Here is a 17,475-nt window from a genome sequence, read left to right as displayed (position 1 = left end):
GATGGTTCTAAATCTGCTCCGGGCTTCAGATCTGTCCAGATCTGATTTACAGATCTAGGTCTAGATCACAGACCTGGATTTTAGGTCTAAAGTTGCAGATCTGACTCTAAAATTGCAGATCCAGAAATTACCAGACTTCCGCCGCCATGTACGCACGCCCGTGAAATTCTCACTCCGCAGCCGTGCATGTGCCGCCGCGGAAACCACCATCTGGGTTTTGCGCAAGAGACCTCCGCCATGCACGCGCACTCACGAGTCACCACTCTATCGCCGTGCATGCGCGCATCAGGCTACGCGCCAAACTTCAAGGTTGGGAATCCTCCTAATATCCCATATGGCTACGCGCCAAACTTCAAGGTTGGGAATCCTCCTAATATCCCATATGGCTACGCGCCAAGGTTGGAAATCCTCCTAATATCCCATATGGCTACGCGCCAAACTTCAAGGTTGGGAATCCTCCTAATATCCCATATGGCTACGCGCCAAGGTTGGGAATCCTCCTAATATCCCATATGGCTACGCGCCAAACTTCAAGGTCGGGAATCCTCATAATATCCCATATGGCTACGAGCCAAACTTCAAGGTTGGGAATCCTCATAATATCCCATATGGCTATGCGCCAAGGTTGGGAATCCTCATAATATCCCATATGGCTACGCGCCAAGGATGAGAATCCTCATAATATCCCATATGGCTACGCGCCGAACTTCAAGGTTGGGAATCCTCATAATATCCCATATGGCTACGCGCCAAACTTAAGGGTTGGGAATCTTCATACCATATGCTCACGCATCACATATGCCCACGCATATTACGCATGCTTACGCATCACATGCTCACACATGTCACAGTCTACACGCACGCGCACGCAACATTTGCGCGTGGCGCATAACACAAAACCAAAGTCTACGCGCACGCGCATGCAACATCTGCACGTGGCGCGTGACATAAAGTAGCTCGTAAGCCGCCTCACGCGCAAGCTCCACTATTATTACAGCTCATAAGACGCCTCGCGCGCAAGCTGTTATTATTCTTACAGCCCGTAAGTCGCCTCACGCGCAGGCTTTTATTATTCACACAGCTCATAAGACGCCTCGCGCGCAAGCTGTTATTATTCTTACAGCCCGTAAGTCGCCTCACGCGCAGGCTTTTATTATTCACACAGCTCATAAGACGCCTCGCGCGCAAGCTGTTATTAGTCTTACAGCCCTTAAGTCGCCTCACGCGCAGGCTTTTATTATTCACACAGCTCATAAGACGCCTCGCGCGCAAGCTGTTATTAGTCTTACAGCCCGTAAGTCGTCTCACGCACGGGCTTCTATTACTCACACAGCTCATAAGACGCCTCGCGCGCAAGCTGTTATTATTCTTACAGCCCGTAAGTCGCCTCCCGCGCGGGCTTTTATTATTCACACAGCTCATAAGACGCCTCGCGCGCAAGCTGTTATTATTCTTACAGCCCGTAAGTCGCCTCACGCGCGGGCTTTTATTATTCACACAGCTCATAAGACGCCTCGCGCGCAAGCTGTTATTAGTCTTACAGCCCGTAAGTCGCCTCACGCGCAGGCTTTTATTATTCACACAGCTCATAAGACGCCTCGCGCGCAAGCTGTTATTATTCTTACAGCCCGTAAGTCGCCTCACGCGCAGGCTTTTATTATTCACACTGCTCATAAGACGCCTCGCGCGCAAGCTGTTATTAGTCTTACAGCCCGTAAATCGCCTCACGCGCAGGCTTTTATTATTCACACAGCTCATAAGACGCCTCGCGCGCAAGCTGTTATTATTCTTACAGCCCGTAAGTCGCCTCACGCGCAGGCTTTTATTATTCACACAGCTCATAAGACGCCTCGCGCGCAAGCTGTTATTATTCTTACAGCCCGTAAGTCGCCTCACGCGCAGGCTTTTATTATTCACACAGCTCATAAGACGCCTCGCGCGCAAGCTGTTATTATTCTTACAGCCCGTAAGTCGCCTCACGCGCAGGCTTTTATTATTCACACAGCTCATAAGACGCCTCGCGCGCAAGCTGTTATTATTCTTACAGCCCGTAAGTCGCCTCACGCGCAGGCTTTTATTATTCACACAGCTCATAAGACGCCTCGCGCGCAAGCTGTTATTATTCTTACAGCCCGTAAGTCGCCTCACGCGCAGGCTTTTATTATTCACACAGCTCATAAGACGCCTCGCGCGCAAGCTGTTATTATTCTTACAGCTCGTAAGTCGCCTCTCGCGCGCAGGCATTATTATTCTCAAAGCTCATAAGACGCCTCTCGCGCGCAGGCTTTATTATTCTCAGCTCGTAAGTCGCCTCTCGCGCGCAGGCATTATTATTCTCAAAGCTCATAAGACGCCTCTCGCGCGCAGGCTTTATTATTCTTAGCTCGTAAGTCGCCTCTCGCGCGCAGGCATTATTATTCTCAAAGCTCATAAGACACCTCTCGCGCGCAGGCTTTATTATTCTTAGCTCGTAAGTCGCCTCTCGCGCGCAGGCATTATTATGCTCATAGCTCGCAAGTCGCCTCTCGCGCAGGCTCTATTATTATAGCTCGTAAGCCGCCTCACGCGCAGGCTTCATTATTTTTACAGCTTGTCACCATCATGGGGAAAAACTCCCAAAACTCAGACAATAAAGACAAGGCCAAAGAAAAGGGAAAAAACCGCCTCACACCTTATAAAGTCCAGCGCTCCACCTAGACGCTTGCGCGCCCAGGAGCAACACTGGACTTGGGGGGCTTGTAGGGGTATGGTACTAAAACCCGGTTCTACGACCCTAAATCTATTATGTTTGGCTTATTTCATTACATGGACTAATACAATGTTATTGGGCTGAGGGGGTTTTGTGGAGGTAACCCTAACTGGGCTAGGCCCATTAGGGTATTATGATGGTGGCCATGAGACTCTCTATATAAGGAGGTCTCCACCTCCTTATTGAGGGGTCATGCTCAATAAGAGCCACCACCACTTTTTGTGTCTGTAAACAAGAGATCTTAGGATTTCTTAGCAGTCACCTCCACACCCCCGAAAACCATTGCAGGTCACAGGCGCAGCTGAAGAAGAAGATCAAGACGTGGTTCGTTCATCTCAAAAATCCGTGGAAACATCGTCATGGATCAGGTTAGATTCATTTCATGATTCGACAAATATGGTAGGGTTGAATTTATGTGACGTTTATGCATAGGACCAATGTGTGATTGTAGCTTTACATATGGAGAAAAAGAAAGATGAATTTATGTGATTTGATAAATTTTTTTGTATGTCAGATTTAACCCTTCTTTTCATTTTTAGGTCTCTACTGCTCGCACACTTCACGTTATTGTTTAATGTTTTTAGTCATTTTGATTGAAACTTTAGTGAAAATTATCGGTGATAAGGGCTGGATGATCTTTTTATACCCTAATCGGTATGTCTTGAACCAAAAATACTAACATCAAATTGATAAAAACACAAACACATAAAAGTAGCTTTGGTGGAAAATATCTTGGACCCGACAATCTCTAGTCAATTGATATGGCTTTGGTGATTCGTAAGTAATTTCGGGCGTTGATCAGTCAATGACATTTTTACCATGTTAGATGGTTACTTTTTTCACTGAAAGATAATCAACACTAATCGGTATTGTCTTGAACCCAAAATACTAACATCAAACTGATAAAAAACACAAACACATAAAAGTAGCTTTGGTGAAAATATTTGGTTAGTTATCTATAATTAATATTTATTTTATCAAACCTAAAATTATTAATAATAATAATAATAATAATAATAGTAATAACAATAATAATAATAAAAATAGTAATAACAATAATAATATTGATAATTAAACTATTAAAAGTCTAATTTCAAACTTTTGCTTAAAACCCAATCGAATCCCAAATTTCGTTATAAGTCTTGTTTATAAGTATTTCATTTATAATTGACTATTTTTATCGTTAACAATTAGGAAGTTTTGTTGACGTATCTCGATGAGCTTAATCGTCTCTATCTAAACTTTTACCACCATTTCATTCTCATTAATCCACTCCATAAAGTGAGTAATCACAACCCCTTTTTACCCTTTTTATATTTTTTGGGGTGTTATGCGTTCACAAACTAAATAGATTATAATGTTTCACTACAATTCCACTATTTTCGTAGATATGCAATATTTGCTCAATTAGTTTATATGTGCGAATGTGATTATGTGTTTATTTTTGTTATGGTTGTTGGTATCTCATCTTCATCCTCATACTCATTATTATGATCATACCCTGCCGGAATAACTCGACCCGTTTGGGACGAGGGAAATGACCTTTTTTATATTATTGTTATGCTAGTTGTAGTAGTTAATATTTATCGCAAGGAATTGTCTTTTTCAATATTATGTATATACAAAACCGTGATTACTTGGTCAACTTTATGTTGAAAAACTATATATTTTCACGCATGACGCATGTGGCTTTTTGGGATAAAGCAAGTGATTGAAGCTTAGTTAATACCTTAAGTTGCATGATGAATAAAGAACAATTTTTAGTTTTTAGTTTTTTATTGTAATGTTTTTTTTTTATTTGAGAACAATGTTTGTGATTTCCGTACTTGTTATATGAAATAAATAATTTAGATATTGACACGTGTAATTTAAATTAGTTTCTTTTGAGCTATGATACAAAATTGTCGCACCCCAGCATGTTCCGCCGTAGGTTAGGCTGTGACATTATCCATGGCTCTAATACCAATTGTAAGGATCAGGCTCTATCAAATCAACCAATATTTGGTTCGAATAACGTGAATCATAGCCTCATAAGCGAAATCAGTGATACACATGTATAAACATGATCATCATAATAGAAATCATGTATGTTTATACACATGTATAAACATGTATAATAGAAATCATAGCCTCATACCAATATGTGAATAAACATGTATAAACACATGTTACCCGTCTTTGACTCGATTGTCACAGGGCTAATGATCCTCATGTAATCGCGATTCAAAATATGTATTTAATTACCTTAATATGAAATCAGAAGAGAGAGGACGAGCAAGAACAGGGACGGCGCTAAAGGGGTAATGAACGAGCAATTACAGGTCAAACGAATTCAATTAAATAAAGGGTTATTGTCGGCTATCAATCAAGGAATGAATCCTTGACATTAATTGGATTAATATCACCGATTTCGTATACATCCGCGATTTAGGGTGTCGGTTAGGTTAAAGAAGGAAAAACGATTGAAAATTATGTAATTAACATAATTATCTTGTCGGTGAGCCGCGTCTAATCGAAAGTAAACGATTTCCTAATATTAAACTTGATCAAAAACAGATTTGGACATTCAATTGAGTGATTTCTTGATTCGGGTCCAAGAAAACACGTTTAGACAAAGGGATGGGTAAATGGATAACCAATTAAGAATGTGGGTTATAACATAAGTTACACTCAGGCCCTCGTAGTTTGAAGTTGGAGATATATGAGGCTAGAACTTGTATTTGGGTTAAAAGCGTCAAAGTTAAATTAATGAAACGATAAATAAATAATATAGTAATTATGACTTGATAAGTACGAGAATTTTATTAATTAAAGAGTCCGGACCCGTAAATGGGTCGGGTAACAGTTACAAATGATAAAGTGGAAAAACCCGAATTGTTACAGTATCCCCTACTTTTGGGAATTTCGTCCCGAAATTAGAGAATCAGCAACGAAAAGATGAAGATACTTGAGTTTCATCTGGTCCTCACGCTCCCACGTAAACTCGGCGCCTTGCTTGGAATTCCAACGGACTTTAACCAAAGGGATGCGGCTTCTCTTAGTAACTTTATCCATATGATCCATAATCTCAACAGGTTGCTCAACGAAATGCATAGTCTCATCGATACTAACTTCATCGAGAGGGATGTGGAGATTACCCTCGGCAAGACACTTCTTGAGGTTAGAAACATGAAACACCGGGTGAATATTAGAGAGTTCAACAGGAAGTTTGAGACGATACGCAACAGGACCAACTCTTTCAATAATCTCAAAAGGACCAATGAAACGAGGAGCTAGTTTTCCCTTCTTTCCAAAACGAACAACTCCCTTCCAAAGAGAAGCTTTGAGTAAAACAAAATCACCAACACTGAACTCAAGGGGTTTACGTCTCTTATCAGCATAACTCTTCTGACGACTACGAGCAGCAAGGAGATTTTGACGGATTTGAGCAATACAATCAGTCGTTTCTTGGACTAGTTCAAGACCAGTGATTTGAGATTCACCAACTTCGTTCCAACAGATCAGAGATTCGACATTTACGACCATAGAGCGCTTTAAAAGGTGCCATACCAATACTAGAGTGAAAACTATTATTATAAGAGAACTCGATAAGTGGTAGATGAATATCCCAATTTCCTCCAAAATCGAGGACACAAGAACGGAGCATATCCTCTAAAGTTTGGATTGTTCGCTCGGATTGACCGTCAGATTGCGGGTGATAAGCAGTACTAAGATCCAATCGAGTACCCAAAGCGGATTGAAGCGACTTCCAAAAACAAGAAGTAAAACGACCATCACGATCAGATATAATAGATTACGGGGTTCCATGATGACAAACAATTTTCTCAACGTAAATGCGCGCCAATTGCTCGACAGTATAAGTCTCTTTGATGGGAATGAAATGAGCAGACTTGGTCAGACGATCAACAATTACCCAAATACTATCATGTTGCTTGCGGGTAGAAGGAAGCTTAGTGATAAAGTCCATAGCAATACCTTCCCATTTCCACTCGGGGACGGGAGGTTGCTCGAGTAAACCAAAAGGTCGATGATGCTCGGCTTTCACTTTGGAACAAGTGAGGCATTTAGAAACATACAAAACGATATCCTTCTTCATAACAGGCCACCAATAGACATAACGAAGGTCGGCGTACATCTTATCTGCACCGGGATGTACAGAATATCGTGACTTGTGAGCTTCGTCCATAATAAATGTGCGAAGATCATCACGATTGGGGATCCATAAGCTGCTCATAAAGTAAAGCAGACCATTGGGTTTAGTTTCATGTTGGGTTTCGGCGCCACACGACATCTCGTCATACATATTACCTTCGGTGACGGATTCGTGTTGAGCATCAAGAACACGCTTTTCGAGATCATTTTGAACAAGAACACAAGTAAGAAGTATCGATTTGAATGGCTTCTTACGACTGAGAGCGTCGCCCACGACATTCGCCTTTCTAGGATGATAGCGAATTTCGCATTCATAGTCGCTAAGCAACTCGGCCCATCGACGTTATCTCATATTGAGTTCTTTTTGGTCAAAAATGTGTTAGAGACTCTTGTGATCGGTAAACACCACACACTTCGTACCATAGAGGTAATGTCTCCAAATCTTCAAGGAAAGTACAACAACACCAAGTTCGAGATCATGCGTCGTATAATTTTTCTCGTGAACCTTGAGTTGTCTCGAAGCGTAAGCAATAACCTTGCCTCGTTGCATGAGAAGCAACCAAGACCTTGGTTAGAAGCGTCGCAGAAAACGATAAAATCTTCATTTCCTTCCGGAAGAGCAAGGATAGGAGCATTGCAAAGCATGTCCTTAAGAGTTTCAAAGGCTTCTTCTTGCTTTGACCCCCACACAAAGGTTTTACCTTTGTGTGTTAAAGAGGTGAGGGGCAATGCGATCTTGGAAAAGTTATGAATGACGGTAATAACCCGCCAAACCGAGAAAAGAACGAACTTCGGTGGGAGTCGTAGGCGGCTTCCAATTCTTAACAGCTTCGATCTTTGTAGGATCAACATGAATACCCTTTTTGTTAACTATGTGGCCCAAAAACTGAACTTCTTTCATCCAAAACTCGCACTTAGAAAATTTGGCATACAATTGCTCCTTTCGAAGCAGATCAAGAATGGTATGGAGATGATTCTTGTGGTCGCTCTTGGATTTTGAATAGATCAAAATGTCATCGATGAAAACAATAACGAACTTGTCCAAATAAGGTTTACAAACACGGTTCCTGAGGTCCATAAACACCGCGGGTACGTTTGTCAACCCAAAAGGCATAACACAGAACTCGTAATGACCATAACGAGTATGAAAGGCGGTCTTGGGGATGTCATCTTCACTAACTCGGAGTTGATGATAACCCGAATGGAGATCGATATTCGAGAAGCATGCGGCTTCTTGAAGTTGATCAAAAAGATCGTCGATTCGAGGGAGCGGATAACGATTCTTAACGGTAAGCTTGTTGAGTTCACGGTAGTCAATCATACGGAAAGAACCATCTTTCTTCTTGACAAATAGCACAAGTGCGCCCCAAGGAGAAGAACTTGGGCGAATGAAACCCTTATCTGAAAGTTCTTGGAGTTGGATCGAGAGTTCTTGCATCTCGGAGGGTGCAAGACGGTAAGGGGCTTTAGCTACGGGGTTAGCTCCGGGTATAAGATCAATTCGGAATTCGACTTGACGAACCGGAGGAAGACCAGTGACATCATCGGGAAAAACATCGGGAAAATCGCGAACGACCGGGATATCAGATAGATTCTTCTCGTTCCGCTCTTTCTCTACCACGAGTGCTAGGAAGGCGACACATTTCTTGCGCAAATAACGTTGAGCTTGAAAGCACGACATGAGATTAATCTTAGACGTTGGAGTATCACCGAAAACCTTAAGAGTACGACCATTTTTTAGAGGTATACGAATGAACTTTTCGAAACAAACAACTTCCGCACGATTAAGAGTTAACCAATCCATCCCTACGATTACGTCGAAACTACCCATTTGCATCGGAATGAGGTCAATTAGAAACTCGACTTTGTTAAGAACTATGACGTAATCCCTGACTACCGAGTCAATCATAATAGAATTCCCGTCGGCTACTTCTATGGTAAAAGATCTAGACAACTTATCCCGAGGCTTATCAATAATATACGCAAAATGCAAAGATATAAAACTATTATCGGCACCCGTATCAAACAAAACCGAAGCATGATGATTATCAATGAGAAACGTACCATTCACCACATCGCTAGAACTCTGAGCTTGATTCACATTCATCATAAACGCACGACCATTGGACCCTTGAGGGGTTTGAGCAACTAGGTTCAAAGGAGGAGCTTGAATTGCAGGAGCTTGAGTTGATGCCGATTGAGGAGCCATGAGCTGAGGTATAGGAGGTGCATTGGTTTGGGGTGCATAGGCTTGAGGTTGGTAGGTTTGCACTTGGTAGGCTTGAGCAGTGTAGTACGGTGCATGGTATACTTGGGCTTGTGGTGGATGGGTAACATAAGGTGGTGCAGGCATGACATGGGCTTGGTTAGCATGGGTGAGTAATGGGCAGGCATTACGGAAATTATTAGGGTCTCCGCAGTGGTAGCAAGCCCGGGTATTAGGAACACCGGGTTGTGCAGGGTTAGTAGCAGGTCTAGCAGTAGGGGGTGCAGACCGGGTTTGGACAACTTAAGAGCCAGGCGGTGCACGGCAAGTATTGGCGAGGTGGACGTAACGGTTGTATTGAGTGCACAACCGGCAAAGGGATTGGACCAGGTGATGGCGGTTACACCTGGCACAAAGGAGATGTGGACCAAAGTAAGCTTTCTTGTTTGGGGCATTAGGGTCATTTCGGGCTTGGTTGTGAGATTGGTTGACGGAGTAGTTTTGGTAGTTGGGCTTACGTTTTTGGTGGTTCTTGTTGAAGCGGTTGTTGTTGTTGGACAGTTTGGCCTCAGCTTTGACATTGGTAGAGGAGTCGGTCTTTGTCTTGTCGGGTGTGGGCTTGGAATCCTTGCGGGACAAGGCTCCATCCCGAACGTGACTATCAGTGAGGGAGGCAGCTAGGTCCATTGCCTCACCGATGGTTAATAGGTTACGACTCATTACGGCATCACGGAAAGCGAGCGGGAGACCGCGAATGTATTTCTGAATTCCGCGGGTCTCGGGAGTTACTAGATGCGGCACAATACGGCTTAGTTCGCGAAATCGGCTAGAATAAGTGGAGTTATCGCCCCCGATTTGCTTAAGATCCCAAAACTCCGCTTCCAACCTCTGCAGTTCATGTTCTAGGCAAAATTCCTTTTTCATCGCCTCCTTTAGTTCCTCCCAAGGCATAGCTACGACCAAATCTGACCCTTGGTCGTTCCTTAGGGCATTCCACCATACAACAACTTGATCCTTAAAGCAGCTTGAAGCAAATTTGGTCTGTTTGACATCCGGACATTCACAATGGATAAATATGTTCTCAATTTCTTCAAACCATTGGAGCAAGACCGTGGCATTTTCCTCACCATGATAAAATGGAGGTTTGGTGCTCAAGAAATTACGGAAATCATAGTTGTTGGGGGCGGCCGAGGTGGCCGAACCATTAGAGTTGAGGTTCTGGATTTGAGTGACAATTTCAGGCATTGCAGCAGCTAACTCTCTCGTGATTCTAGCAGCCAGGCGGCGGTCACGTGAGCCAGATGAATGTTGACGACGACGGTGATCTCTGAGTGACAACATTCTACGGGAAAATAAGAGTAAAGGTTTATGAGTTGGGGGATCATATGTGTAAATATTCATGAGGAAAGCAAAGTTAGTTGAACATCAAGTTTCTGTTAGGTTAGCTTCACAAAAATATAACGAAATGCATCTAGGGACGTTGGCCTCCCATGAGCTTTCCATGGCAATTTGAATGGCCCAACAATAATTAACGAATAAACATTTGAGTTGGACAGCCCATGAGCGTTACATGACAATTTGATTGTCCCAACCAATTAACGAATTATCAATGCAATATAGTTTTTCGGCCTTATGAGCGTCTTTGACCGACCAAACTAAATAACGAACTAACGAAATAAAATATGGGTAGTCGAAGTATCTGACAAAAATACGAAACAAGTTAATAAATGGGTAGTCGGGATTCCTGACTAACCACTTGAAATAACGTAAAAACCATAATCGGAAGGTTACCAAATTTAAGCCACGAACCACCGTGAATTCGGTTTAAAATGTACATAGGAATGCAACCACTAGTGTGGTCACGGTTGACAGCTTGGGGTGTCGGTCACATGGCATTTATGGGTCTCGCTCGGGTCCATAGGATTGAGTACTGTGGTCAGGTTATCACCCAGGTAAGGATTAGCGTCTTACCTTTGGTTCTTGGAACCGTTTTGTCAGTGCCCAACTCACAGTTTCTCACCCCTTTTCATATGATAGGGACATGCCATATAACCTAGCCCTAAGGAGAATGAGTGAAAACAATTGGTGGGAATTCTTAAGGAATTTCCCGCAAATAAAAGACAATCTAATATTGATTTTAAATTTAAATAAAATTTTAAGTTTTGAGGCATAGCCTTGGAGCAGTGTGTGTGTGTGCATGACAATAAAATAATAAGAAAACTTATCAACTAAGGGAAAGCAGTAACAATCAATTAGAACACGTAAGGTAAGCAGATTAGCACGTATAGGGCTCCTAAACATTTGTCTAAAGCAATCTTTAACGACCTGTCTTAAACCTTCGGCTTTGATACCAATCTGTCACACCCCAACCTACGGCGGAAATGCCGGGGTGCGGGCTGATTGTCACAGCTCGTAAGGTTACTATCATGCAAATATTTAAAATTCAAATATCTATTTATTTAATTCAAATAACACAATTATTCATTACAAAAAGAAATCCAAGTAAAACAAAACATCAAATAATTCAAATGAACATTTAAAGTCTCAAAATAAACTCTTCTAGCATAAGTTCTTAAACAAATCTTCTAAGTCCACACTTCACATCAAACGGTAACCTGCATATGCGTGAAAATAATATAGTTTGTCAACACGAGGTTGAGTGAGCAACACACCAGTTCAGTTTACATATATAATAAAATACGTAGCTGCAACGAGTCAAATGAGATTAACAAATCAACCAATGAGCAAATAAAATGAGATGTTGAAAAGCACAAAGCTAAATCGACTAGCGTATGATCATACTATTTTTTGAGATTATGCTGGACCTCTCCGAATGCGGTTCACATTGTGCACATAAACATATAGCAAGTATGGCATGAGATTAGTTAACACATAAGACAACAATTGCAGTTTTGTGTATAGATAAAGTGTGAATATATAATAAGTTACGCATATGTCCCCAAAACAGTATGAAAACGAGTAAAAATGGGGAATGTGGTACTCACCTCAAGAATGAACGAGGATGACTAAGATGATGAGAATGAGAGAAGGAATTACACGCGAACGTTAGAGCCTATGAGGAAACGAGGGTAAACGGTCTCGTTAAGTACAATATCTAACTAGATAATTAATAATAAAGAAATATTTTATTAATATTTTATTTATATGGATTTATTATTAAACTATTATTTTGATTTATGAAAGTATACTTAATAAAATGTTATTTTTAGTTTTATAACTAAAATTACTTGATATATATATATACGTATTTATTAAGCGTTAGTTTTAAGTATCTTTATATATATATATATGTATGAAAACGAGTCTTAGAAAATGTATGTATATGAGTGAAAACAATTATTAAGAAGTCGGTTTTTAGTTAAATAACTTTGTTTAATGTTTAATCATTATTAAGCATTATTATTATAAAAAGAAAATCTTTTAAAAAGAAAAGAGAAACAAAAACGGGTGTAGGGGGGTTTGAACCCGCGACCCGAGTTTTGATACACACACAGACCAACCAATTGCTCTGCGTGTTCAGTTTGATTAAAACTCAGTTCGTTTAATTATAAACAAAATCCTATTTTTTGCCCCCTTTAACCAAGAACCCTAGAATCTGCAATTAACCCCATACGTTAACAATTGATTAAAACAGGTTTAGGGCTAATGATCCTCATGTAATCGCGATTCAAAATATATATTTAATTACCTTAATATGAAATCAGAAGAGGGAGGACGAGCAAGAACATGGACGGCGCTAAAGGGGTAATGAACGAGCAATTACAGGTCAAACAAATTCAATTAAATAAAGGGTTATTGTCGGCTATCAATCAAGGAATGAATCCTTGACATTAATTGGATTAATATCACCGATTTCGTATACATCCGCGATTTAGGGTGTCGGTTAGGTTAAAGAAGGAAAAACGATTGAAAATTATGTAATTAACATAATTATCTTGTCGGTGAGCCGCGTCTAATCGAAAGTAAACGATTTCCTAATATTAAACTTGATCACAAACAGATTTGGACATTCAATTGAGTGATTTCTTGATTCGGGTCCAAGAAAACACGTTTAGACAAAGGGATGGGTAAATGGATAACCAATTAAGAATGTGGGTTATAACATAAGTTACACTCAGGCCCTCGTAGTTTGAAGTTGGAGATATATGAGGCTAGAACTTGTATTTGGGTTAAAAGCGTCAAAGTTAAATTAATGAAACGATAAATAAATAATATAGTAATTATGACTTGATAAGTACGAGAATTTTATTAATTAAAGAGTCCGGACCCGTATATGGGTCGGGTAACAGTTACAAATGATAAAGTGGAATAACCCGAATTGTTACACCGATAACGTGCTGACCCATGAACCGTAAACGACTTAACCCATACTCGACCCGAATCGACCCGAAACATCAAGATTATACCCAACATTCACCCCTGTAATCTTGATTCGGTTCTTTCTACTTTCTCGATTCTTGCTTGCATTCGTTTTTGCTTTCCATGCTAAAACCGGAATCGGTTTTCTTGCTAAACTTGCTGCGTCTTGCTTGATTCGAACCCTTTCTTGCTTACTTGCTTCGAATCATCTTGCTTGCTAACTTGCTTCAATTAGAGGTTAAGCGCTACCTGTTTTTCTTTCTTGCTTTCAGAATCACAAAGATTTGATCATTCTCTTTCTTTACGAACAAACACATGTTCGTTTCCTTCTTTCTTTCGGTTGTCGAATTTTCTTTCTTCTTTCTTGTCGATACCCGTCATTCCTTTCTTGTGGTTGCTACTTTCTTGCAACACCAGTCTCTTTCTTTCTTTCTTTCTTACGAGGCCATCTTTCTTTCTCACGAAGCGACGCCGGCCTCTTTTTTCTTTCATTCTTGTGGCGCCTCCTCCTTCTTTCTTTCTTTCGGTCTACGATCTTTCTCTGTCTATCTTGGTGTGAACCTTCGGTCATTCTCACACCTACGGTCTCGGTCACGCGTTCGGTCATTCACGGCTTCGGTCTTCACGGTCTCACCGGTTATTCTCTCCGGTAACGGTCTTCTCTGCCTCCCACCGGAATTCACTTTCCGGTAGCGGTCCTTTTCATGTGCTTCTCCGACGTCAATCACTTCTTATTTTGACAACCCGAACAGCCCTGATCTTTCTTCCTTTCAATAGTACTAACAGCCCCGAAACACAAGTATTTATCACCGGTCATCCCGTTGTCTCAACTGGTACGTCTACCATGACAACGGCTTAACCGAAACACCTCAACGCTTTCGTCTTCTGCTGTTAAACACCCCGAAACAACACCTGCTGTTCCGAACTTTCTTCACCTTCATCTTTCTTGGTTTCCACTGCTGCGTTTGCCCCGCAGTCAAGGGCTATACTCCCTTTCTCGAAACCGACTCTCAAACCCGCCGTCTCCTTCTTCCCGAGCCCTAGGCTCTGATACTAAATGTTGGTTCAGGCCCCTAACACACACACACCACCCGTTTGCTGTATGTATATGTAAATATGCAGTGAATATATGAACAAGGAAGTTTAAGAATGCTTTCTATTATAATATCAAAAGAAGGTACATTGTATACTAAAACAAATGAGGCTTTATATAGCCTCACATACTTGAACGTGGGTTTAACAAAAACAATAAACTACTAATATTTATCCTAAAGAAATGGTAAACTCCATGACCTATTCTCCTGGCTTAAACATGTACTATCAAACGTACACTTCCACATAAATCGGGTAACCTCAACAACTCCATTAATATTGAAACGTGCATATTATTATTAACCCATTCCGTTACCCGTCTTTGACCCGATAACGTGCTGACCCATGAACTGTAAACGACTTAACCCGTACTCGACCCGAACCGACCCGAAACATCAAGATTATACCCAACAGTGTGTAATCAATGCAAAAGGCTAAATAAAAGATCTGATTGTATTTCACCAAAGTGTTTGTTACAAGGATATTTCTGTCTTAAAGAGAAGTACCAAAATGAACACACAAGCACCTACTTATACTGTGAAATACAAATCACTATACTATATTTACTCTCCACTAGAGTTCTCGCTTTGATTTTTTGCATTCGCTTTTCTCATTCCAGACTCCAAGTTCTCGCTTTTGTATGCTTTTCATTTTCCGATTCTCGAGCATTATATTAAGTCTTCACATATTTCGGTGTTATCTGAACATGCACCTGTATTCATTTCTATGGATTGTAAGCTATTCGAGTATTGGTATCATACCGATAACATCAACGAATTAATCAAACCAATTTCTGACCTAACATCGGTACCAATATCAATGTTGCTACAAATATTTGTTTTTATGGTTTGATATTATAAGCTATATGAGTGTCGGTACCGTGACGAACTGAACTTATTCTGGCTAAACAATATTGGTACTAGTATTGATATTATTGGAAGCAGTACTAGTATTTGTTTTTATAGTTTTCCTTATATGTAAAACATGTGTTGGTATATCACAACTCTATTTTTCAGATTTTTATCTTTTTGTTACTATAACGAGTGGTAACACTTTAACCAACAAACCAACACCAATCAAGCCACATCGCGCTTTTGAATCCTACCGGTCAAATAATATGAGATAAAAATAAAGAAAAGATATTACAACTCGGAGAAAATTCGGTTGATGGTGTACATTTGTGCATTCATATCCTACGCTGCTATAAACCATACCTAACTTATAACATTTTTAATTTCCATCAAATTTGATTATTTATTAACCCATAGACCATTACGATTGCCATGATTAACGAATGGTCCGTATGGGGTTGCACTGTTAATGTAAATACATCATCTCCAAAGTTGATCCCAGTGGCTGTTTGCTTTTGTTTAATCTCCGCGATTAGTGCACCTTCTTCATCTTCCTCAACAATCTTGAACCCAAATTTCCCATCCATTCTAACAATATGGTATGTACATCCATCGCACAAACTCACGCATATACTTCGGTTTTTTCTTACTCGAAACCATAGTTGTTTCTCTGAACTAGCATCATCCCATTTATATCCATCCCAACATCCAAATAAGCTAAATTTCTGCAGCCACAAAGCAAGTTTATTATTTATCATAGTTATTATTATTTGATTAATCATTTACTTTTAAGCTTGATAGTTATTAATCCATAATAAAAAAATAATACAAAAGCACTCGATTTTTAAAAAATAATCTTAAAGTTTACTCGTTTCAATGTTACTTGCTAGGTTAAAAGTAAGTTTTAAAAATATGGGCCGCAAAATATCAAAAATCTATTGGGGTTAAAACTAGTATTTTAGAAAAACCGTCGGTATGATGATATAGCAAAGCGTTCAAAAATAACGGGCTAAAATACTGGCCTGATATGCGAAACCCGGTGTTACCTATTCAACAGGCCACTACGAAACTATTTTTAAAAACACTGATTATTATTATTATCTTGTTACGTGGAATGTTACGATTGTTATTCATGTTTTATCATTATCTGGTAATTTCGGTACACCTTTATGTGTAATGCGTGAATCATGGTTGATCAATATACGAAAAACGCCGAATTAATCAGGGTTACCAATGAATCTACATCCATGAATAAAAAAGACAACTTCTTATGCGTGTATATTGGATGAAATGGTACCTTTTGTAGTAACGAAAATAGAACTTTGCCTCGAATATCCATGAGATAAACTTCTTCACCACATTTGTTGTCGTAATTATCAACCCGATAAATGATTTCACCTTTTGAATTATATGCGGTGCATCCACGAGTGTTGAAAACTAAAAATTTCATCCATATGGTGAAAGATTCAGGCTTTAAAGTTATGTAAGAACAAGGAGAAGAAGGAGAAGATGTTTTAGGATAAACCCTAGACATTGAAAGAGAAAAGAGAGCAAGTTTTTTTAGATGATGGACAAGTTTGTATATATATACACATATACACATATTCACCCATATATAGATCGACATAAGATAATGGTAGTTATTTTATATGAATTTGCATGTAGGTCAGCTTCTTGAAAGAGAATTCATGTATGTCCAAGTGACATAGATGGCTCACATTTTAGGACCCCGCCGTTTAATAAATAAATATTAGATTTTTCTTTTATATATAATTCACAATTATATATGGTCTCACATAGCTATATTTTAACAATAGGTTTCTGTAACCAAGGTTGGCTATAAGTAGTTAAAACTTAAAAGACCAATTATATGTGATTTATTTACAAGACGGTGATTGGAATACAAACACCTTACATAGCTAGTGCTAAGAAACTAATTTTCTTTTTGAACTATAAATGTTATAGAATTTGAACTATAAATGTTATATTCTATAAGGATTAAACTCTTAAAACCTTATATTATACATTCTAATCACTTTATCATT

At 39.9% G+C, this 17,475-nt stretch overlaps 1 protein-coding gene across 1 annotated transcript; it reads right to left on the bottom strand.

The window, feature by feature from the left end:
• Positions 1-15,812: 15,812 nt before the first annotated feature.
• On the bottom strand, positions 15,813-17,121 carry LOC143613104 (protein LURP-one-related 11-like). The gene is made up of 2 exons (XM_077086910.1): positions 16,728-17,121; positions 15,813-16,155 (listed from the first exon to the last, which is right to left on the bottom strand). The coding sequence occupies exons 1-2, from the start codon at positions 17,055-17,057 to the stop codon at positions 15,820-15,822; spliced, it is 666 nt and encodes a 221-aa protein (XP_076943025.1). The 5' UTR covers positions 17,058-17,121; the 3' UTR covers positions 15,813-15,819.
• Between the last annotated feature and the right edge of the window lie 354 nt (positions 17,122-17,475).

This window comes from Bidens hawaiensis, unplaced genomic scaffold (assembly GCF_021521415.1).
Source record: "Bidens hawaiensis isolate Kalapana, Puna unplaced genomic scaffold, B.hawaiensis_p1.1 tig00036697_1, whole genome shotgun sequence".
Lineage (NCBI taxonomy): Eukaryota > Viridiplantae > Streptophyta > Magnoliopsida > Asterales > Asteraceae > Bidens > Bidens hawaiensis.
This window is presented reverse-complemented; position numbering and strand designations above follow the sequence as displayed.